Source organism: Typopeltis vanoorti, chromosome 9 (genome assembly GCF_054136105.1).
Source record: "Typopeltis vanoorti isolate ZY-2024b chromosome 9, IOZ_Tvanoo_1.0, whole genome shotgun sequence".
NCBI lineage: Eukaryota > Metazoa > Arthropoda > Arachnida > Uropygi > Thelyphonidae > Typopeltis > Typopeltis vanoorti.
The window spans coordinates 8629303-8654759 of NC_143557.1; the positions used below are offsets into that span (position 1 = coordinate 8629303).

The 25457-nt window shown below is 36.5% G+C and overlaps 1 protein-coding gene across 4 annotated transcripts in view; it reads right to left on the bottom strand.

Annotated features, from left to right (window-relative positions):
* Nucleotides 1–25457, bottom strand: part of LOC150102874 (ATP-binding cassette sub-family C member 5-like) — a 1133802-nt gene that overhangs the window by 471966 nt on the left and 636379 nt on the right. For all 4 annotated transcript variants that reach the window (XM_090397917.1, XM_090397915.1, XM_090397916.1 and 1 more), the window contains one exon: nucleotides 7099–7261. In XM_090397917.1, the coding sequence (XP_090254043.1) occupies nucleotides 7099–7261 (163 nt within the window). The remainder of the gene's footprint in view (nucleotides 1–7098; nucleotides 7262–25457) is intronic.

Here is a 25457-nt window from a genome sequence, read left to right on the forward strand (position 1 = left end):
CATTATCACTCTCACCAAATGGAAGCAGAGTCAACACTTCATTAACAACTATATCTTGTGAAGTTATCACCAAATCCAAAACATTAAAGCCTCTAGTTGCTTCAGTCACATGCTGCTTAATTATTATTATTATTTGCTTTGTTGATCATATTATTTGATGATGATTTTGCAGTCATTTGACAGAATATCACATGGAACTCTGTTACATAAATTACAACAAATGAGAATGGATATGACACTGGTTAAGTGGATAAGAGGGTGGCTGCATGACAGATATCAAACCGTGGTATATATGGAGGGGCAGAATCGAGGGCGTGCTGCAAGATTTGCTGCTGGGTCATTGCTGTTTAATTTGTACATAAATGATATATGAAATAACTGGAAGGAAATATTCCGTTATTTGATGATGATGAGATATTAGATAGAGTAATAATTAATCAAGGTGATATGGAGAGCTTGCAATCTGATAATTACCCCTTACCAACTTGTACTAGGCTCTGGAATTTGCATTTTCTCAATCCCTACTCATATTTCACAATCCAGAGACCAGAAACAACTTAGTCAATCATCTCAGGACGATCATCTCATCATCCTTTTGAAAGCCTGGTGACCAAATTTGTGAACAGTAATTCATATTCTGCCTAATCAAAATATCCTTACTTCTACATGTGAGTGTCCTCCACATCAATCCCATAATCCACTGCGTTGTCCTCACAATTTTAGCTAAATATTCTAAAGAAATTTCAAGTCTCTGTCTACCACAACCCCAAATCCTTCATCTACTCCACAATATAATACTTGCATCCCATTTTTGCTTCCCAAATTTGAAAACCTTACAATTTATAACATTGAACTGACATCCCCTCACACTTGCCCATTCAGACAGTATATTTAGGTCCTCTTGCAAACCTACTACAGCTGCTCTACTTCTCATAACTCTCCCCAACTCTGTATCATCTGCAAACAACTATATATCACCATTAAGCTCTTCCCAATGTAATTTACATACAAATTAAACAACAGTGGATCCAAAACAGACCCCTGGGGCATGCCAATTGTGACTTTCCTCTTCTGGGATATCACTCCCCCACACATATCCTGTTGATACCTGTCAGACAGCCATTCTCCAATCCAATTCACTAATCTGGTATCCAACCCTATCTGTTCCAATAAGGGCTAGTTTGCCATGTAATAATCTATTGAAAGCCTTGGCGAAATCTAAATATACTACTGTATATGCATCCCCTTTGTCCAATGCATTCATCATCTTGTTATAATAAGTAAGCAGATTGCTAAAACACAGTCTTCCTTTACAAAACCCATGCTATCCACTAAAGAGAATTCTACTGCTTTCCACCCAATTCTGAATCCTTGTCCTCACCTAGCTTCTCCACCTAACTTGACCACAACTCCAGACAACATATTTTGCATAGGATATATTTTGCATGAAGAATTGCAAATGAAAAAGCTTTGTGCAAGATGGGTGCCGTGCTTGCTCATAGCAGATCAAAAACGTATGCGCATGAAAATCTCTGAACAGTGCTTGGAACGTTTTAACAAGAATAAAACTGATTTTGTGCATTGACTTATTACTATGGATGAAATTTGGATTCACCATTACTCATCAGAATCCAAACTGCAGTCAAAACAGTGGACAGAAGCAGGTTGTTCAGCACCAAAGAAGACAAAGTCGGTTCCATTAGCAGGAAAGGTCATGGCATCGGTGTTTTGGGATGCTAAAGGCATTTTCTTTATTATCTTGAAAAGAGTAAAACAATAACTGGGGAATATTATTCCAATCTTTTAACCAGACTAGACGAAAAAATTTGTGAGAAAAGACCCAGTTTGCAGAAGGAAAAAAATCATCTTTCATCAGGACAATGCACCTGCCCACAAAGATGTTTTGGCAATGAAAAAATTAAAGTATCTGCACTATGTGTTGGAACATCCACCTCATTCCCCAGATTTGGCTCCCTCTGACTTCTATCTCTTCCCAAAACTAGAACTCTTCCTTACTGGTCAGGCTTTTCTTCGAATATCAAAAAGTGATTGCAGCTGTAGAGGGATATTTTGCAGCTCTTACTGAGAACCACTGCAGGGACAGGATAATGGCACTGGAGCATTGCTGGAATAAATGTATTAGTCTTAAGGGAGATTATGTTGAAAATAAAAATAATTTTTAAATTATAATTCGTTTTTTCATTGTTACGCCGAGAACCTTTCAGACCACACTCCTAAATTGGTAACTAGAAAGGTGACGCGCATGGTAAAGAAAGAAAGGATGCAGTATGAGAGGAGATTGGCTGGTCAGGTGAAGGTTACCTCAAGGGAATTTTTCCACTACATGGCAAGCAAGAGGAAGAATAATTATGGCAGATTAACATTGGTGGATAGTCATGGCAGAAAACTAACAGCTGCAAAGGATATAGTGGAATTATTGAACGAGCACTTTATCAGCGTATATCATACTGGTGTAAATGATCCGGTGAAATATATAGAAGAGAGGCAAGTATTAGGAGAATTGGAAGTGAAAGAAACAGAGGTGTATCAAATGTTGGCTGGGTTAGATGTGAATATGGCTGTGGGAATGGATGACATATCACCACGTATTCTTAAATGTACACCGCAGTTGGCTTTGCCTTTGACCTGGTTATTTAATGAAAGGCTTGCAGTGGGTAGAGTTCCTAAGGAGTGGCAAGAAGGCAAAATAGTACCACTTCACAAGAATGGTTCTAAGACAGATGTCTCCAACTATAGGCCAGTCTGTATAAGTGGTTGTGGTCAAGATGTTGGAGAGATTGGTAAGGAATAGAGTACAGAATTGGGTTGATGGACATAGCATTCTTTATGATGACCGGCATGGATTTGTAAAGGGTAGGTCCTGTTTTAGTGATTTACTTGCATTTTATGATAAGGTGACAAGTGTATCAGATAAGGGAGAATCATATACAGTAATATTCTTAGACTTTGCAAAAGCATTTGATAGATTACAATAGGATAAATTGGTGTGCATGCTGCAGAGGATGGAAATATATAGCATATTAGATGGATTAGAGATTGGCTCTCTGAACGATGCCAGCAGGTTGTGTATGATGGAGCAGTGTCTCAAGGGATAAAAACGTGGTTGTGCCACTGTATAAAGCACTAGTCAGACCACACTTGGACTACTGTGCTCAGATCTGGTCACCTGGTTTTCAATGTGATGTGGAGACATTGAAGAGGGGGTCCATAGATGAGTGATTAAGATGTACCAGTACCAGTCTTCATTTGTACCAGTTACCTATCTATTCACAAACTTGCCTACCTTACTCTCCTAATCTTCCACAACACCTCTTGCTTCCTCAGGGTCACATATTCACTTCAGTCATTCTCTCTTGCAGTAACAGTTTCTCCAACTGACTCACACCAAATTCGTTCAAATGTAGCCCATTTCTTTTAAAAGAGCTTTAACCTCAAACTCATCCAACACCATTCACAAAATGACTCCTTTCTCTGTACACAACTCTGCTAGCATACCATTCCAAATCTTCATATTTACGAATTTAGAAACACAAAATACACATGTTGAAATGATTATTTTACTTATTAATAATAAAATAACACTTGTTTCGAACCCTGTATTGAGGTCATCATCAGAAAAATACATGCATATATGAAAACAAGCTACATGCTCTTGCACTCTACAAAGGAATTTCAATCTATGCTGTTAACTGATCTTTTACTTAGCCTGACATCTAGGGGTAAAAAAAAAAAACACACTATACTAAACCCTGCTAAAGTCCTCCTATACTAAGATTTTTTTTCTGGACTTGTACAGTCCAGGTTGCTATACTAAGATTTTCTTTTGGAACTTGTACAGTTCAGGTTGCTATTGAATGTTAAAAAAAAAAAAACACTACACCAAGTCTTCTTGTATTGAGATTTTTCTTGGGCTTGTTCTGGTTGCTATAATGGTTGCAAATGGGTCCTCCACAATCTTGGAATGGTTAGACTGTCCTCTTTGTTCAGGTTAGGATTGTGTTTGAGCATTTCACATGCTTCTTTAAATTTCCTCTCGAACCAGGTTTTGGTGTGTGTAGGGACTTTACCTTTCCAATCAATTCTGTGATATGTCTGGAGTGCATGGTCTGAAAGGCTGGTTTTTCCAAAATGAAAGTATTTAATGTGTCGTTTGTGTTTGTCCTTCCTAATTGGTATGGTTTGCCCTGTTTCCCCTATGTGTGGTAAGTTACATGTGCATTGTGTTTTGTAAACCCCTGGGTGGGCTAGGTGTGGAAGAGGATCTTTGGAAGAACTAAGTAAGTGTCTTAATTTTGTTGGGGATTTGAAGGTGGTTTTGATGTTTTATTTGTGTAGTGTTCTGCCTATTTTTTCTGAAATGCGTCTAACATAAGGTATGGAAATGGCATTCTTGAAATCTTTTTTGTGTTTAGTGGTGTCTTTGTGGGGGATCTTGTGAACAGTTTTTTTACTGTATCCATTTTTTATAAATGTATGGTTGATGATCTCATATTCCTGGTTTAGAGCTTCCTCGTTTGAAGAAATAGTTTCAGCTCTGTATTTAAGGGTGCTTAGGACACCTAGTTTTTGTGTTGGGTGGTGATAAGAATTTTTGTATATGTACCGGATTGTGTGTGTAGGTTTGTGGTAGACTGAGAAGGAGAGACAGCCTGAGGGAAGACATGTGACAAGTGTGTCTAGGAAAGGAAGAGAGTTGTCTTTTTCAATTTCAATGGTGAATTGAATACATTTGTATTGTTTGTTCAGGTGGCAAAGGAATGTATTTAGTGCTTCGCAGCCATGGGGCCAAATGGCGAAAATATCATCGACGTATCTGAGCAGAATTTTGGGCCTTAGGCACGCTGACTCTAGAGCTCGTTGCTCAAAGTCTTCCATATAAAAGTTAGCTACTGGGAGGGAAAGTGGTGAGCCCATGGCTGTATCTTGTTTTTGAAGGTAAAAATTGTTTTGCCACACGAAATATCCAGAGCGAAGTGCGTGGGCAAAGAGGGCTGTGATGTCATTAGCCAGTTAATTTCAACTTCATACCACACAGATTCAAAATCTGTGCATGCAGTATCAACTTCCATACTTTGTGGACAGAATTCCTCTGCAATCGTTAACAGTACTCCCCTCAGCTCTCTTGTTTTGAATACTCCTTACATTTGTGTACAAACATAACAATCCCTGTGTCTTTGAGGCCATTCTACCAGCACCAACATTCTCTATTCTAGCTGCTAAACCACACCTCTCTCTCTCTCTCTCCCTCTCTTCAGTCTGACCACTCCCGTTTCCCTGACTAGGATTTCCATTCCTACCAGTCATATCCTCACCTTTATGCATTCCATCACCCTGTGCTGTTGTAATTACACCTTCAACCTCATATCCATCTTCCTCCTGTTGAATCCATTTAGTGATGCGATCGTTCTTCACAAGTAGACTCTGTTCATTTACTGCATTAACTTCTTGACTGTTCCTTCTCAGAAAACAATAGCCTTTCTAAGTGCCCAACACCAAACCCATTCAAATGCAATCCATCAACTTTAAACCATTCCATCTTTTATTTACAAACTGAATCCTCTTTTGCCTCACACAACTCAGACAATTTATTCGTCATTATCTCTGCTCACCTTCTCAATTCACTATTGTCATATCCGGGCAACACGCTAATGATGTTTCCAAGAACGCTATTACTCTTTACCTGCCACAACAACTTCCTTAAGTCTCTATCAACATTCTTTTTTCCCCCAACTAAGTAATTTGTGCCCACGACTACCACTAATTTTGATGCCCAGTTTTTCCTTTTCTGCAATGCATTAGTTATTTGTTTCATTGTTCTACTGGGAAAGCATGTTTTGTGCACTTTATTAGTCATCACACCTGTAATGATAGAGTCCCCTTTCACTCTTTCTTCGTAATACTAACAATTATTTGTGACAACCATTAAATCATCATGTACTCAGTGTAAATGTGTTTGATGACATTTATTATCTGAAATAATCTAAAGAAATATAGAGTATAGTACATAATAACTTCCATAGTTCAATAATAAATATTTAATTTTCTCACACTGACCAATACTTGTTGCGATCCAAGGAAGGGTCGTGACGCAATTTAAGAACTGCTGGTATAAAGCACTTATGAAGCATCCTATTTTATTGTGCAAGATTTCATCATAACATGGATAAGTCAGTGATCAGGAAACATCAGAGGGTGGTTGGAGCACAGAGTCAAAGAAATAATTGTCTCAGGCCTCTGAATCAGTTGAATACAATGGTAAACTGAGGAAGATGTTGAAAGTTTATTTTTCACTTGGTTAGACTATAATAAATTTAGTTTAATCCTTTATCTAAGTGTGAGTAAACAAAGTTTGCACCTGAAAATATCTTCAGGACTAGGGTAAGGTAGTACAACACTGGGAAGCTCTTAGCAAAGGTGGACCAAGCTAACATCACTCCTATCTCAGTATCTCCCATAATGCAAAACACATCTCCTTTCAGTCTCATAACTTCATGGAGGCCTGAAAGTAACAGATTATCCATATCCACTTCACATTATGCAGATAGTCTGCTGTGTTAGTGTTAGTATTAACTATCCTATGGCAATTAACTAGACTATTATTACAAGAATTATATTATTTGACAACATCAAGCTGTTAATGGGCTATATACATAAATTAAAATGGATGTCATGATTATAATATCTCACAATGGAATACAAATATTAACAGAATCAATCTGAGACCATGAAAAGCAATAATGTTTATGAATATCAATTGCATCTCACTTTGTCATGCTTGCATAACTGAATAAAAATAGTTTAAAAAGTTTAAGCCAATTTCAAACAAATTACTTGTGACAAAAAAATAAATAAATCATTTGCCACCTAAAAATTTCCATAAAAATCTCTATCTTGTTGGCTGGAATAGCTGAGATGATAACTGCTTAGCCAACTAGACCAGCAACTTGTAGTTTAATATAACTTTGTACCAATTATTTAAAGTTTAAAAAATAATAATAATAATAAAAAGGCTTTCACATTACTTCTGAAAGCTGCATATATGCTTTCTTCCCTGAGAATTATATGTCGTTACCTTACCGGCATTCTTTAGTTCTGACTTTGGCAACAGCTCCAATCTTCTGTTTGAAAGCTGCATTAAATTAGCATATTCAGGTTCTGCACTCAACGTTTCTGCATGAGTCCCTTGCATTATAATCTGACCACTTTTCATCAGAATGAGAGTATCACAATGTTCAAGGTACTAAATAAGAAAGAGATAAAAAAAGAAAATCATGAATTTTTCATGAGTAATATAGTAATAAGCTGTGTGGTATCAATTAATTAGAATTCAAAATATTATTATTATTTATATTATTATTAAACACCTAAACTCAGATAAGACAAAATTAATGATATTCAGAAATCCACTGAATCGACCAGTGATAACAAATATATAACCATCCAACATCCACTCTCCAACATAAAAAACACACAGAACACTAAAACCACCATCACTCGGGTTGAAACAATACAATACCTTGGAATTTACTTCGATGCAGATATGAACTGGAATTGCCACATAAACCATCTACACAACAAACTCTGAACAATAACTGGCAAACTCTAGGTGAAAATACATAGTTCCTACATGCCTAAAAACACTAATATACAAAGCACTATGCCAAAATATACTAAGATACGATATAACAATGTATGCTTTCTATGCACCGTACAAACTAAATGATACAAAATGATAAAACTGATCTTTTGGGAACAAAGAGACAATATTGACTTTATATACACTGCAACGTCAGAACACAAAATACTGACAGCAAAACAATTATGTCACTATGCAGGTTTGCTAAAATATTATTTCGATGCCAACTGCAGGCCAGTCAGAAATACATACTGTATAACAAGACCTCAGACAACTAATTATATCACATATAAATACAATAATCACTACGGAAAGGCCACACGAAACTTCTACATCCCAGACATGCTAAACAAATTACCTTTTGAATACAGGAACCTTACAATAGCCTGAAAGGGGCCCTAAGGACATACTATGAACAAGAAACATGCACTCTAAATACTATACAAACTTAATGAAACACAATATATTAGTTTCAGGCTTCCAGTTCAGTGACGCATCAAGACATTCCAAGTTATCGTGTGTGTGCGCGCAAGCATGCAAATTTCTCTATCAACAGCTGTAGTGGAAATCAAACTTATTAAACATCAGCCTACTTCCCAACACAGCAAACAAACCAATAAATAATAACTAACTGGTGTCATCCTCAGATAAGCTTAACAAATAAGCTTCGAGGATGAAAGCTGAGAAATTACATCTCATCCAAGATCAATGAAAAAAAAAGGGAAAACAAAATCCATATATCACATTTAAGTGCTGTAGTTAAAGCACTTAAATATATTAAAATCAAAATTGTAAATATATATAACTCATTGTTTAAATGAATAAATGCTGTATTATTATTATTAATACATTTTACAGAGGAAAAAAAAAGAAAAAAATCTGTACAAATTTCATTGTTACAAAAAAAAAAAAAAAAAAAACAGAATTAAACCTGTTGTAAATATGAAATCTTATGTGTTGTAAATATGTAATCATAATTTTAATAAAAAAAAAGGATTGAATTAAAAAAAAATGTAATGTATGAATCATATGGAATCAAATGTTTGTAATGTATGTATCATGTGTAATCAAATGTATGTAATGTATATGTATCATATGTAATGTATGTATCGTATGTAACCAAATGCATGTAATGTAATCAAATACATATAATGTATGTATCATATGTAACCAAATGCATGTAATGTAATCAAATACATATAATGTATGTATCATATGTAATCAAATGTATGTATGTACGCAATGTATGTATCACATGTAATTTAAATATGTAATCATAAATTTTAATAAAAAAAATTATTATAAAAAAAAAAGAGCCTCATAGTTCATATGTATCCATGGTTCAAATCCCATCTAGGATATGAAGAACCCTGATCAGGACTTTTCGATTAAATGGGAGTTAGCCAGTCTCATAAAGAGGAGGCAGGGTTCCCCTTCCAGGACTGGGGTTTCTCATTCCCAAAACAGGGAATGAGACCAGACTGACCTGAAGAATGCATGCAATTTACAGCCATAGTGCACAATTCAGATAGGATTAAATGCCCTATTATAAGCAGCATAAGGTTTCTAAAAAGCAAATTTCTTGGCTGTAACAAGCCATTGAGTCTAACATAAAAGGGAAGATGAGATGATATTATTAACATCAGAACACTTCATGGAGTCAAAAGACTCATTGTAGGAGGTCCACTCTCACTTAAAACCTTTGAACCATGCCTTAAAGTCATTTACAGTTTCTACACTTGCCACACCCTCTCAGACAGTATATTTCACTCAAAAACCTATTTCTCACTCGCTTGCTTACACCTTCCCTATTCAGCTTCCAGGAATGGCCTCTTGTTCTATCTTTATCTCTCTCTACTCTATGGAAAATCTCCTCCACATTAATATGGCAACAAATCCCTCACTGACTTATGACTTAATTTCCTCAATCTTTCTTCATATTCCAAATTCCAGAAATTCAATACTGACTTAATGAATCCTCTCACCCTCTCTAAAACAATATCATCATCCCCTGAAAACCAGATGACCAGATCTGCACACAGTAGTCCATATACAGCTGAATGAAGTCTTATACAAAAAAAGCCATAATCTCTTTGCTTTGGCAAGTCCTCTTCATCATTGCCATAATCCATTGTAATGTTCTCACAGTTTAAGCAATGTGACTCCTAACCTTCAACTCTTTGTCCATCACTTCCCAAATCTCTCATCTCCTTCAAAAGTTCCTAATTAATGATATACTCTACATCCATTATTTGTCTACCAAATTTCAAGACCATACCCTCTGAAACATTAAGATGGTAGTTCCATTTACTTGCCCATTCATGCAGTAAATTGTGATCCTCCTACAAGGACAGACATTATTTTCAATTAAGTCTGTTCCAGTATGTTAAGTATATTCATTAACATACACATTATACAATAATGGTCCCCAAACAGATCAAAAATCCCCTATTGCATACCGCTAATGACTTTCCTCAAGTGGGATACTGCTTTTTCCATAGACAACCTGCAATACCCACCTGACAACCACTTATATGAATCTAGTCTATTATCCAATCTCAACTGTTTAGTTACCAGCCTATTATGTGGCAATCTATCAAAGGATGTTGAAAAATTCAAGCACAACTGTAGATACATTCTCTTATCCACTGATTGCAACCTCTCTGGCTTTATTGGATGCAATTCTATCATTGCTATCTCATAGGTTGGACATCAGCAATGTAGCTAATTCACTATGTACAGTAAACGTATCTTGATCTGCCTTTGAAAGCTCTGATCTAGTGGCTGTGGTCTAACATCCAACAAAGCTGCAGTGGTTGCAAATAAAAAATATATATAATTTGATAAGAAAGTTTAACTTGTTTCAACTTTGGAAGAAAATGAAAAACAAGAAAAACATCTAGATCAGTCTAAAGTTGTCATTAATTTTTCTTCCAAAGTCCTTTCTAAAACAGAAAAAAATTTCCTAATGAGATGCTTTAATTTCACCTGATCTCCACAGAAATTCCAAAAGTAGACATTACAGTGAAAATTGAAAAAGGAGTTCGCAATCTTCCTAGAGATTTGGCAGATCTCATCTGCATACAAACTTCAGCCTTATTGCTAAAATGTAAATTACCATGTAGAAATTTACCAAAATCAAAGTTAATATCCCTTAAAGAATTAAGACAAGATAAAAACATAGTAATAGTCAAGGCAGACAAAGGAAATACAACAGGTTATGAATTCAGACAAAAACGCAAAAAAATGAACAGCCTATTAGAAGAGTCCACTACCTATTCATCTTTAGACAGGGATCCCACATGGCACACATATAATAAAACCAATGACTTGATCAAAATGTTATCTAAATCAGTACACGAATTTAAAAAATCATTATCTTCAAAACATCCATTAGTCCCAAAAATTTATGGCTTACCAAAAATACACAAAAAGGATATTCCATGTTAAAAAACGTTCAATTTTCTTGACCAAAAAGCTCTGGAATGACTTTTAATGGAATTATATTGATCAAGTGTATATAATAAACAAATATGTTATACCAACTAGTTTCACCAACTAAGGCTGTCATCTTTAGTGCCTTACATTATAACTGATGTAAGGCACTAAAAAGTAAAAAAAACTGTTACAAACTATAATCAACCAATTCCAATTATATTAAACAAAGAACAGAGCGCATACAATACATGCATAGAGCGTGCATGATCTCACTTGTTATTTAGGAACGTTCTATAGTTGGCACAGTAATTCAGTTCTGGCGAGTTGAGAGATCTAATAAGGGTCTTCCAGATCACGGGTAAGATTAGTCCTTGATTCCTGTTAAGGTTTTGTATACGGGGGGGGGGGGGGGGAACTGTTGTGGCCTCTTTAAAAATTCGGGAGCGGAAGACCTCCTCTATGTAAGGAATTGTGCTTCTTTCCCACTCTATGTTATGGTTCGTTCTTGAGAAATGAAAAGTGAATCCCGATTTTTCTTCTCTGTTATTATTGATGTCACCTATGTGTTCTTTTTGCTAATTTCAAGGCTCCTTGAAGTTTGGCCGATGTAATTCAAGCCGCACAAGCAAGGTATGTTATAAACTCCAGCATATTTGGAGAAAGGATGGCTATCTTTTGGAGATCTTAAGAATTGTCTAATCGTTTCTGTAGGTTTAAAGGCCACTCTTATTTTATGTGGTCTAAGGAGTCTTGCAATCTTATTGGAAATTGTCCCTGAGTATGGAATAATGATGGTAGAAATATAATTTATATCATCTCGTTGTCTTTGTCGGGGTTCATAGAAAAGTATCTTGTGGACGAGCCTTTGAGGAAATCCATTCATGGAGAGAGGCACAGTTCTTCAGCATGTGTACAATACTAAGTTTCTGAGAAATGTGGTAGTAGGAAGTGAAATGTAAATAATGTCCCGTATTGGGGTTTGCAGTAAACTGATAGGTTGATACCACCATTCGGAAGCTTCTTCATTAAAGTGTCCAGAAATGATAATTGGTTATCTTTTTCAAGTTCTAGAGTGAATTTGATTGTGTGGTGTACAAGGTTGATTTTGTTAAGAAAGTCGAACAGGTCCTTTTTTGTGTGGTTCCAAACAATAAAGATATCGTCCACGTATCTCCACCATACTGTGGGTTTAGGGTCTGTTTGAGATAAGATTTTACTTTCAAAATCCTCCATAAAGAGATCAGCACAAGATGGAGAGAGGGGACTACCCATTGCAAGGCCAGTCAATTGCTGACATATGGTTTTATTTCATAAGAAAAAGTTTGATGTTAAACAATGACGGAACAGAGAAGTGATATCTTGTGGGAGCAAACTTCCTAAATTGTTGATGACTTCCTCCACAGGAATGTTAGTGAATAGAGATGTAACATTCAGGCTGGTAAGTAGATCCGTGCCTCTCTCCTTACAACAGATCAACAAGACCTCCAGGAAGAACTATCCCTGATATCTACCAACCTTACCATGAATAGATTTCCTCGAAGACTCGACCACAAGATACTTTTCTATGAACCCCAACAAAGACAACGAGATGATGTACGTTATATTTCTAAAATCGTCATTCCATACTTAGGGACAGTTTCCAATAAGATTGCAAGACTCCTTAGACCACATAAAATAAGAGTGGCCTTTAAACCTACAGAAACGATTAGACAATTCTTAAGATCTCCAAAAGATAGCCATCCTTTCTCCAAATATGCTGGAGTTTATAACATAACCTGCTCGTGCAGCTTGAATTACATTGGGCAAACTTCAAGGAGCGTTGAAATTAGGCAAAAAGAACACATAGGTGACGTCAATAATAACAGAGAAGAAAAATCAGGGTTAGCTTTCATTTCTCAAGAACAAACCATACCATAGAGTGGGAAAGAAGCACAATTTCTTACATACAGGAGGACTTCTGCTCCCAAATTTTTAAAGAGGCCACAACAGTTGCCTGCTGTATACAAAACCTTAACAGGAACCAAGGACTAATCTTACCCGTGATCTGGAAGACCCTTATTAGATCTCTCAACTTGCCAGAACTGAATTACAATGCCAACTATAGAACGTTCCTAAATAACAACAAGTGAGATCATGCACGCTCTATGCATGTATTGTACGCACTCTGTTCTTTGTTTAATATAATTGGAATCGGTTGATTATAGTTTGTAACAGTTTTTTTACTTTTTAGTGCCTTACATGAGTTAGGTACCCTGAAGATGCCAACAGCCTTAGTTGGTGAAACTAGTTGGTATAACATAGTTGTTTATTATATGCACTTGATCAATATAATCCCATTAAAAGTCATTCCAAGGATATTCCATTATGGCCAATTGTAGATGGGAGAGATTCTCCAACCTAAAACTTAACAAAATATCCATCAAACCTGATATCACCACACATAGGAAAAACAGAATCATTTGTAAAAAAAGTTTACATTTTATTAAAAAGGTAAGAGATATAAATATATAACCTTCAGGCATCTTAGCAAGTTTTGATGTAGTTAGTCTCTTCATCAATGTACCCAGAAATGACATAGTGCATCTACTTTTAAATCTTTTCCCACCAGATGCTGTAAGACTATTCAAACACTGCATGGAAAACACACTTTTTTTCATATTTCAAGAAAAATATTGGGAACAAAAAGGACTTGCCATGGATTCTTCCACCTTAGCCAAACTGTTTTTATGGAAATTTTTGAAATTAATGCATTAAAAAACTATCAGAAAAAAACAAAAATCTGGTTATGTTACGTTGATGATATTTTTGTCATTTGGTCTGGAACAGTAGATGAGCTGGTTGCTTTCAAAGATTATCTAAATGACTTGCATCCCATTATAAAATTCACTCTTAAACTAGACCAGTACAAAAAATTACCTTTCCTTGATATCCTTGTTGAAGTAAAACGAAGAGAGAAAAAAAGGTTATCCTTCTCTGTATACAGAAAACCTACCACAACAGGAAGATTTTTAAATGCTGCTTCACACCACTATCGATTACAAAAAATAGGCATAATTAAAACTATATGAGACAGGGCATACAAAATACCAAGCGCATCAATTAAAAGAAATGAAGAACTGCACTACCTCAAACTGAACCTCTCACTTAATGGTTATGAACCTAAGATGATCAGAAAAATTCTTAATACATCTCCTGCAACTCCCTTACTTAAACAAAGTTTCAAGAATGCAATCACGCTACATTGAATCAAGAATGTCACAGAGAAAGTGGCTGTGTTGCTCCATGAGTACAATATAGAAGTGGCTTTTTCACCTTGACAAAAAATATAAAGAATCCTACATCCACATCACCCCATGAAAAAGCCATGCATGTATCAGATTTATTGCTCTTGTGGCATTTGTTATGTGGGCCAGACAGGAAGGTCAGGAGAGATCTGCATGTCTGAACATGTAAGAGACATTGAAAAAAGAAGAGAACATAAATCAGACCTGACATTCCACACAACCACTACTGACTATTAACTACTCTGGCAACAAACAAAAATGTTATATATTGATCGTAACTGTTTTATAAGAAAATTTAAAGAAGCCTGGCAAATGCTTAGGATCCCTACACAATGCAATAAAAATCAAGGCTTAATTATACATCAAGTATGGTCTGCTTTCATCAAAATAGAATAGCCACGGCATAGTGGTGAAGAGAATTCAGAGATGAGTGACCAAGCTGGTCACAGATCTGTTGAATGCTCCCTATGAGGACAGATTGAAGGTGTGTAGGATGAAGAGTTTAGTTAATAGGCAGAAGAGAGGGGACATGATATAAAAGGGGAGAAGAAGGGATCATCCATGGAAGTCATATAAGAGGTGGTATGTAAGGGCATGCAGACTAGGATCTTTGCTTGGAGAGAGGTGAATGAGCAGAATGTATTGCCAGAGGTATTTAGGAGTGCCCCAATAGTGAATAAGTTTAAGGAGATGTATGATTAGTATCATGTGAATAATGGTTAATCTGGGTCTTCTGCAATGAGTTTTTTTGACTCCACTTGTATAATAATAATAATTATTATTATTATATAAAAACTACTGATGTAAAATATTTCTTGATGAGTCAAAACTATCCTTAGCTTTACATAATCACCTAACTTGTAGAGCTGAATATATTATTTTCTCATAGAAGCTATCATATGCTCTCATAGGTCATTTTTCAGCAAAGTGAATACCAGATTATAGGGATCTCTGAAACATGATTGATGGAAGATGATATACTGATAGGAAGCAATGAAAAATGCAGTGCTAGATTACTGCTAAAGTGATGAGTTATGTCCTCTCAGAGTGGAGGATTTGGAGGGCAATAGAACTAATGGCTTTGAAAGCATGTAGTGTGAGTAAGAGGTTGGCAGGACAGGATATTTGATGGGGTGTTGCTATAAGCTAGGAAGCATAGAGGGCGAAGAGCAGGAGATGTTTGGGCAATTGGGCTTGGAGAGTGCAAAAAGAATAATTGTTATGAGAGATTTTAACTACTCTGGGATTCTTCCCAGAAACAGCATGTACCAGTAAGGAATGGAATTTGTTGAATTCTTGAGGGACAACTGTCTTAGGCAACATGTAATAGAAGGAAAACAAGGTTTAAAAGTTTTAGATTTGGTCATAGCATCAGAAGATCTGACTATAATTGAGATGGTATCTTTTCCCAAGTTACACATAGAGTAACCATGTGGATTTGACTTCGAAGATGAACAGACATGCAAGAGTATCAAAGAAAAGGGAACGTATGTGAAATTATAAAGGCAGGTGATTATAATAATCTTAGAAATCAACTTGGGGCAGTTCCATGGATGATAAAGGAATTGGAAGGGTAAGATATCATCCCTGCTTGGGAACTGGTTAAGGAATATTTATTAACAGCAATGGCAAGTCACAAACCAGCGAATGATCGAATCAAGATAGCAAGATTTCAAGCAAAACCACTTATTATATCAATAGTCCAGATATATGCACCCACATCTGACAGCACAGATAAGGATATTGATTTATTTTACAAAGATCTATTGTCTTTGTTAGATCTTTGTAAAATAAATCAATATCCTTATCTGTGCTGTCAGATGTGGGTGCATATATCTGGACTATTGATATAATAAGTGGTTTTGCTTGAAATCTTGCTATCTTGATTCGATCATTCGCTGGTTTGTGACTTGCCATTGCTGTTAATAAATATTCCTTAACCAGTTCCCAAGCAGGGATGATATCTTACCCTTCCAATAACAACACCAAAGAAAGATGTATTAATTATTCAAGGACACTGGAATGCCAAAGTTGGAAAAGAAAACGATAGTCAAACATTATGGGAAAATATGGTTTTGGAGAAAAAAAATGAATGAGGTTAGAAAATGTTCGAATATTGGACCATGAGACGATGGTCTGTAATACAGATTCCAGCAAAAGGAATGTAGAAAATGGACATGGCAATCAAATGATGGGAAAACCAAGAACATGATTGATATGATTAAAAGAAGATGGATAACTTCGACACTGCTGTACTGATGTTATCCATCTTCTTTAACATCAGTACAGCAGTGTCGAACTTTTCAAGGAGCGGATATAGATTTGGATCATAGCATATAGATTGCAAACATCAAGTTGAAATTAAAAAGAAAGTATAAACCCCATCATTAGAAACAAAGAGATACATCAAGAATAAGTGAAGCAGAAATAGGAAGAAGGTACAGAAGAACATTAGAGGAGAAACTAAAAAGTGTGGACAAAGAAAAAAATTCAAATCTAAGAATGAAAGGAGTAATGAAGGTGATAGAAGATGCAGTTGAAGAAACAATAACCAGAAGAAGAAGAAGTGGATTAGAGAGGAAACTCTGAAGTTAGTACAGGAGAAGAGAATGTTGAAGATAAAATGGTATACATCAGAACAGATAGAGGAGCAATATAGAACAAAGTGTAATGAGGTGAAAAAAGCAGTCAGAATGGATAAGATGAAATGGTTAGAAGCTCAAAGCAATAATATAGGACAGCACTATGGAGAGCATAAAACTAGGGAGGTGTACAAAATGATCAGAATCATCAGTAGAAGGTAGCAACCAAAACAGATTACAATTAAAGATGAAAAAGGCAAAGTATTGATGAATAAAGATAAAATTGTACAGCAGTGGACAAGATACTGTAGTGAGTTATATGAAGAAAAACTAGATTTAGATGGAGTTGGAAAACTAATTGAAGAATTGAAGCAGATATCACCATCAGGTAATGAATATGACATGAACCTTTTAAGAGGGGAGGTAGAAAAAGCAAGAAGATGGCTAAAACATAGCATGAGTCCTGGAAATGATAGCATTACTGGAGAAATGATTAAATATAATGACAAAAGTATAGTTCTAGAAATGCACCAACTATGTAATATGGTATGGAAGGAAGGGAAAATGCCAGAGGAGTGGGTGAAATTGCCGGCCTGGTTGGCCAAGTGGTTAGCATATCTGCACTCCAGCCTAAAGGCTGCGGGTTAGAATCCCATCATGGGCATGGATGTTTGTGATTGTCTGTGGAAATACTAGTGTTGGTAGTGGCGGTTGATAGCATTGGTGTAGTTGCGGTAAGTTGTAGCTGGTGGAATGAACTGTGGAGTTAGGTGGAGTTGTAGAGTGGGTGTCCTCCCTCAATGAGTCTTGGAACTCCCTGGAGGTGTCATATAATAATAATAATAATACAAGAAAGGAAATAAGCTAGAATGTAAAAATTATAGAATTGTTTTGACAAGTCACCTTGGTAAGGTGATGATTAAGATACTGACAAAAAAGATTGCAAACACAATTGGAAGCATACCTTACAGATGAGCAAGCAGGATTTAGGAAAGATAGAAGTACAATTCAAAAGAATTTGATAATGTGGTTAACAGCAGAGAATGCTAGGAGAAAAAACAAAAACATATCTACTTGCTTTGTTGATTTTCAGAAGGCATTTAAGCAGTGCTAGAATCATATGGAATTGACAGAAAACTAATAGTTATATTAAAAGATGTTTATAAGAATGCAGTTGCAGCAGTTAGAATAAGTTATGATTTGGGGAAATGGTTTAAAACAAGCAGAAGTACTAGACGGGGGGGGGGGGGGGACCCAATATCACCAAGCATTTTCATCACAAGTTTAGAAAGCACAATGGATGAAATGAAGGAAGATGCAAAAGGAACATTGGAATATCAATGCCGGGATGAGAATTCACAATCTGAGGTTTGCAGTTTGGACTTCTTATGAACTTGGAAAAAACAAAGACATGGTATTTGGTGAGAAGAACATGAAACAAAAGATACAAGTGGATGGAACTGATATAGAAAATGTAGAACAATTCACATATTTACGAAGTAAAATGACATGATTTGGACTGTAAAAAAGAAATAAAGATCAGGACTGCAAAGAGAAGAACAAATCTGAAGGCCATGGATAACATCTGGAAAAGGAAAGTGATCAGCCTGCAAGCAAAACTAAAAGTACTGGAAACATGCATCTTTAGCTGTATACTGTATGGATCTGAAACGTGGGTAATAAATAAGGAATCAAAAAAATGAATTTCGGCATTTGAAAGAACTTGTTACAGGATGATTCTACAAATAGGATGGGTACAGAAAGTCACAAATGAGCAGCTCTATCGGAAGATACAACTAAAGGTGAATTTCATGCAGAAGATTATAAAGCACAAGCTGCAATTATTTGTATGTACTGTATGGATCTGAAATGCGGGTAATAAATAAGGAATCAAAAAAAAATAATTTTGGGATTTGAAAGAACTTGTTACAGGAAGATTCTAAGAATAGGACGGGTACAGAAAGTCACAAATGAGCAGCTCTATTGGAAGATACAACTAAAGGAGAATTTAATGCAGAAGATTATAAAGCACATGCTGCAATTATTTGGACACATCTGCAGAATGAGTGAGAACCAGAAGATAAAGTCATTCGTGTTTGGAATTATGGATAGTGTGAACAGAAGAGGTAGCCCATCCAGAGAATGGATAGATGACAAAGACTGGGTGTACAGAAACTGCGACACTGTGCAGTGGACAAAGAAAGGTGGAAGAAGATAGTGAAGGAGGCATTGGACACCAACAGACAGCAAGCCCATGGTTAGTGATGATGATGATGATAAAATTTCCAAACAAGACACCCTCCCCTATGCCCAATTGTGGATAGTATAAACAGTCCTACCTACAAACTTGCCAAACATTTAGCCAAATTACTAGCCCCCCCAAAAGTAATTCCTCCTCCTTTGTTAAAACTTCTGTTCACTAAGTATATTAAAAAACATATCTTAAAAAATTCAGATGTAGTGATTAGTTTTGATATTACATTACTATTTACCAATGTGCCATTAATTGAAATCCTGGATTTGCTAAAATCAATTTTTTTAAATTATTATTATTTACCTCATCTCCATGGAGTCCAAAGACTCATCGTGGAAGACCCAAATCAATCATTATATACACAAAAATCCTGTCTTTCCTCTCCTTCAATCCATTCACCATCAGGGAACTCACAACCAATTCTGGCAATCCATTCCACTCACTTACCACTCTCCATGCATAAAATCTGGTCTGCACACCCCAACTACTAACCACACTCTTACACAACTTTCATGGATGGCTCCTAGTTCTGTGACTATTTGTCATGTATTGAAAAATTTTGCTTGCATCAATTTTATAAAACCCCTTTAATATCTTAAAAGTCCCCTCCCCCCTCTTTTCTGCCTATCAACTAAACTTTGTAACCAACAAACTTTCAACCTATTGTCATAGGGAGTATTTCAGAGACCTATTACCTTTCAACCACCTCCTGGTCCCCCAAGAAACCCAGGTGACCAACTCTGTGTGCAGTAGTCAAGATATGGCCAAATCATAGTTATAAAGAGGGATAATAACTTTCTTATCTTTACTTGTTAGTATGTTTTTCAACATCCAAGTAATTCATTGTGAGATCTTTCTGAGCAATAAATACAAAATGTTATATTCAGGCAATAACAATCAAGGAAAAGAAGGAGTAGCCATAGTATTCAACACAAAATACGAGGCTAATCTTCTTGAATGGCAGTCAGTCTCAAGTAGAGTAATGTGGGCAAATATGAGAATAGGGAACTGGACAATGAGACTTATTTGTGCCTATGGTCCCACAGAAGGTTCTACTAAGGTAGAAGTGGAGGAATTTTTTGAGACTTTAGAAAAAGCAACTGACACAATGAAAAATGAAAAGTTGGTCCTTGTTGGGGATCTAAATAGTAGAGTAGGAAATGATTGTGAGACATACAAAAATATTTTGGGAAAATTTGGAGAAAAGAGCAAAGCTAATAATAATGGCAAATATCTGTTGGATTTCTGCTCAGGACATGGACTGGTTATTACTAACACCATGTTCCAACATAAAAATGTGCACAAATCCACATGGAGAGAAGAGGCTAGGAATAAGAAAAGTCTCATTGACTATGTTATTGTTGATAGTGATGTTTTCTCCCTGGTGCAGGACACCAGAGTGTACAGAGGATTTGAAATTGGAAGTGATCACTATTTAGTCTTGAGCAGGATAAAATTGAATTTTATATTGAAAAGAATAACATGTAAGAAAGTTTTAAAGCGAATAAAAGTTGAGCAGCTCTCAGATGTAAACTGTAGACTAAAATACAGAAATATTATTGAAAAGAAAATGAAAGAGTTTGAGAACAGGAATCAAACCTTGGAGATTCAGTGGCAAACTCTGAAGGAAACATTGATTGATTCTGCCAGAGAGGCATGTGGTGAGGTTGTGTGCAAAGATAAAAAAATCAGAACTCCCTGGTGGACACAGGAAGTTAAAGAGGCAGTGAAGGAAAAGAAGAAAGCATATCAAAAGTTCCTGGCAAATAAGTCAGCTTTTACTCTTACAGAATACAGAGACAAATGTAAGAAAGCTAAACAGTGTGTAAAACTAGCTAAACAAAAGTCATGGGAGGACTTTGGCAAGAATATAGAAAATAAATATCAAGAAGGTGGCAAAATATTCTGGAGGTTGTTGAAGAAGCTTAGGAATGGAGGAAAGAGTGCTGTAAAAGGAATTAGAGATGATAAAGGTGAAATGAAAACAGGAGAAAAAGATATCCTTGAAGTATGGAGTAATTACTTTGAAAAACTGCTAAATGAAACAAGCAGTGATGACAGCACAGTGTTAAAACACACTGACCGGGCATGCAGTCAGGAATACATATCCATACTTGAAGTAGAAAAAGCCATCAAAGGCTTTAAATATGGAAAGGCAGCAGGAGTAGATGATATTCGACCAAAAATGCTGAAGTATGGTGGTATAAGAGTCTTACAGTGGCTGCACTGCATAGTTCAGAAAGCCTGGACAGAGGGACGAATTCCCGATGATTGGAGTAGAGCTCTCATAGTACCCATATATAAAAAGGGAAATAAAACTGAATGTGAGAATTACAGAGGTATTTCCCTACTGAGTGTTCCTGGCAAGATCTATGCAAGTATACTTGAGAAACGGTTGAGAAGAATTGTGGAAGAAAAGCTTGGTGAAGAACAAGCTGGATTCAGGCCAAATAGAGGCTGTCAGGATCAGATCTTCACTTTACGACAAATAGTCGAGAAAGCATGGGAATATAACAAAGATCTGTATTTAAGTTTTGTCGATTTGGAAAAGGCATATGACAAGGTGCCAAGAGAGAAGCTATTCAATACGCTGCAGTTATATGGTGTCAATGGCGCATTATATCAAGCAATACTTAGTCTTTATTTGAGTTGTGAGTCAGCAGTTAGAATTGAAGGAAGTACAGGAAGATGGTTTAATGTTAAATCTGGTGTGAGACAAGGATGTACATTATCCCCTCTTTTATTCATTATCTATATGGATCACATTATGAAGGAAAGTGGTATTAAACATGATATCAAAATTGGAGATGTTGATGTCAGCTCTTTGCTTTATGCGGATGATGTTATACTTCTAAATAAATCCGCTACAAGTCTGCAAGATTCTCTGACTAAATTGAATAGCTGTTGTAATAGATATGGTATGAAGGTCAGCAATAAAAAGACAAAGACAATGAAAATAGGCAGAATCATTGAAAATGTCAACTGTGTTGTGAATGGAGAACCTGTGGAACAAGTAAAACATTTCAGCTACTTAGGCACAATTTTTACTGAAGATGGTAAACTAAATATAGAAATAGACAACAGAATCAGCAAAGCTGGTATCGTGGGAAGTCAATTGAATAAATTCATATGGAATAAGAAAGAAATTAGTCGGAACACTAAATTAGCTGTATACAAGACTGTGTTCAAACCAATTTTAACTTATGGATCTGAGAGCTGGGTCAGAAGTAAAACACTTGACCAAAGACTAGAGACCGCAGATATGAGAGTCCTGAGAAAGATTAGAGGCGTGAACAGATGGCATCAATGGCAATATCATATTAAAAATGAGGATATTAGGAAAGAACTTGACATTGTCAGCATCCAGGAATGCGTTAGCAGAGCTAATATCAGATGGTATGGTCACTTAAATAGAATGGGAGAGGAAAGATTAGCAAAACAAGTGTTCTCTGCCAGGTTGGCAGGAAAACGACCCAGAGGAAGACCAAGATATAGGTGGATTGATACGGTACAAAGTGCCTTAGACGATAGAAATGTAAGATCTGATAATGTTGGAGTCTTGACAAGTAACAGACTGATTTGGAGGAAAATTGTAGATAGGAAGTTAGTAATGATGTAATTTTTTCATGTAGTACTGTCATATCCTGTACACCCCTTGAGGGTACATGGCAGGAATTTGATGATGATGATGATGATGATGAAGTAATTCATTGAGCTTTTTTACCAACTTTTGCAGTATGCTCTCTGAACTTTAACTCTTCGTCCACCATTATCCCCAAGTCCCTAGCCTCATCAATTTCTTGCAAAGTACCATCAATATGATACACCATATGCAATATTTTCAACCTGAAGTGCATAACCTTACATTTTGCAACATTAAATTCATCCCTCGATGACTCTCCGACTCCCTGGAGGTCTATCTTAATAATAATAATAAATTGACAATCATTAACCTTCACCCACAATGCCAATTTATTTAAATCATCCTGCAGGGTATCTACATCACCTTTATCAACTATTGCTTTATCACCAGCTTTGCATCATCAGTAAACAACTGAATATCCCACTTAAATATTTCCCTATGTCATTGATATATAAATTAATGAGTAGTGCTCCTTGTACTGAATCCTATGGTACTTCACTAGTCACCATCATTCTCATAGACTCCACCACAACATATATTACTCTGATTTCTGTCCATCATCCATCTTCCTATCCATTCCCATCCTCTCTAGTTTTATAATTGGGTGCAAAATTTAAGGATGTAACTGAGAGAATTGATAGTTGTGGCCGGTACGAATGAATTGAAAGGAGATAAATTTTTTATGAGAGAGGACTTCAAAGTATTGTTAAAGGTAGCGAAAGAAAAGAGTGACAGAGTTAGGAAGGTGAGTCTGTTGCCACGGTACGACACAGAGGAGTTTAGAAGGAGGGCCATAATCGCAAATGACTTTATGTGCAGGTTATGCAGACAATGTGGTGTGGAATTCGTGGACGTGTGGAATGAGTTTTATGGGTGGAAGGATTTATACAAGATGGATGGCCTGCATTTGAATGGATTTGGTGTGTGGAGACTGGAAAAAGTGTTGCTGAATGAAGTGAAAATGGATGTGCAGAACAAGGGAAACTAAAACTACCAAGGAGGGGGTGCGGAGTGGATATGCGGACATCAGTGAGACAGTTGAGTGTAAGAATGTATATAATGTACCCGAGGCAGTACTAAGGACAAGTAATCGGAATGGGATAGTTAGAATAACGCATCAAGATAGGGGTGGGACAAAGGGACCTCTGCATTTCATGTATACTAATGCCAGGAGTATTAAGAACAAGAAGAAAGAATTTTTGGCCCTGCTTGGCTCTTCCTGGCCACAGGTTATTGGCATTAGTGAAACATGGCTGACGGAAGATGATATAGTTAGTGGGATAGAATGTGTAGAATATAGAGTGTTTAGGAGGGACAGAGAGAGAGAGAGAATAAAATGGGGAGAGGAGTGTTCTTTATGATAGCTGATGAACTGCAGCCAAGGAGAATAGAAGTTGTATTGCAGGATAGTGAAAAGAGCTCATTTGAGGCTATTTGGTGTGAGATTGAGACTGGTAAAACAAAATATACAGTTGGGTGCTGCTATAGACCAGGTGATGGAATAGATAGTAGTGGAGATAGCATGCATAAACAAATTGATGATATGAGTGGAAGGAGGGTAATTATTATGGGGGATTTCAACTATGGTAACATTGATTGGAAGGAGGAGAGGACACGTGAGGATGGAAATGGATTTTATTCAATTATTAAGAGACAACTATCTGAGACAGCATGTAATTGAAAATACTAGGGGTTTGAGAGTGCTTGAACTGGTAATAGCATCTGAGAATCTGACTGAAATGAATATGACCATGTTGCCACCTATTGGTGAGAATGATCATAAGGTGCAAGGTGGTAAAGGTGTGGAATTTTCGATTAAGACAGGGTATATGTGGAATTACCGTGCCGGCAAGTATGACAAGCTTAGGAGATTGCTTGGTTCAGTGACATGGCATGTAAAACTGCAAGGGCTGGATGTCGATAGCACATGAGAAGTGGTCAAGGAGCATTTACAGGAGGATATGGCTGATTACCTAGGGTCCGAATAGTAAAATAACTAGGGGTTAAATGGATGAATAACACCATTAAGCTTGAGCTGCAAAAAACAGAAACAACTGTGGAGGGAATTTATAGAGAAAGGTGCCCTGCAGGCACACGAACGGTATAAAGCGCAAGCCAGAAGGGTAACGAGTGTGGTAAAAAAAAAGCAAAAGCGGATTATAAAAGAGAATCCCAAACAGTTCTTTCAATGCAAGCTAAAAAAAAAAAAAAAAACTGTACACGGCAGAATGATTTTAAGGAATGCCGATGGTAAGGAGGTCACTGAATCAGTCGATATAGTGGAATTACTGAGCGAGCACTTTGCAGGAGTATATCATCAAGGTGGTGACACTGAAAAAATGAAGGAACCACTAGTTTATATGGGAATTGTGATGAATGAAGTGGAGTTGAATAGTCTACTACAGAACCTTAATGTGAATACATCTGTGGGATTGGATGGTATACCGGCACAGGTCTTACGTGAAGCGGCTAAAGAATTATCAGTGCCCTTGACCATGTTGTTTAATCCGAGTCTTGGGTCTGGTTTAGTCCCGAAGGTGCGGAAAGAGGGGAAAATAGTTTCACTGCATAAAAGAGGATCCAAGACTATGGATCCTCC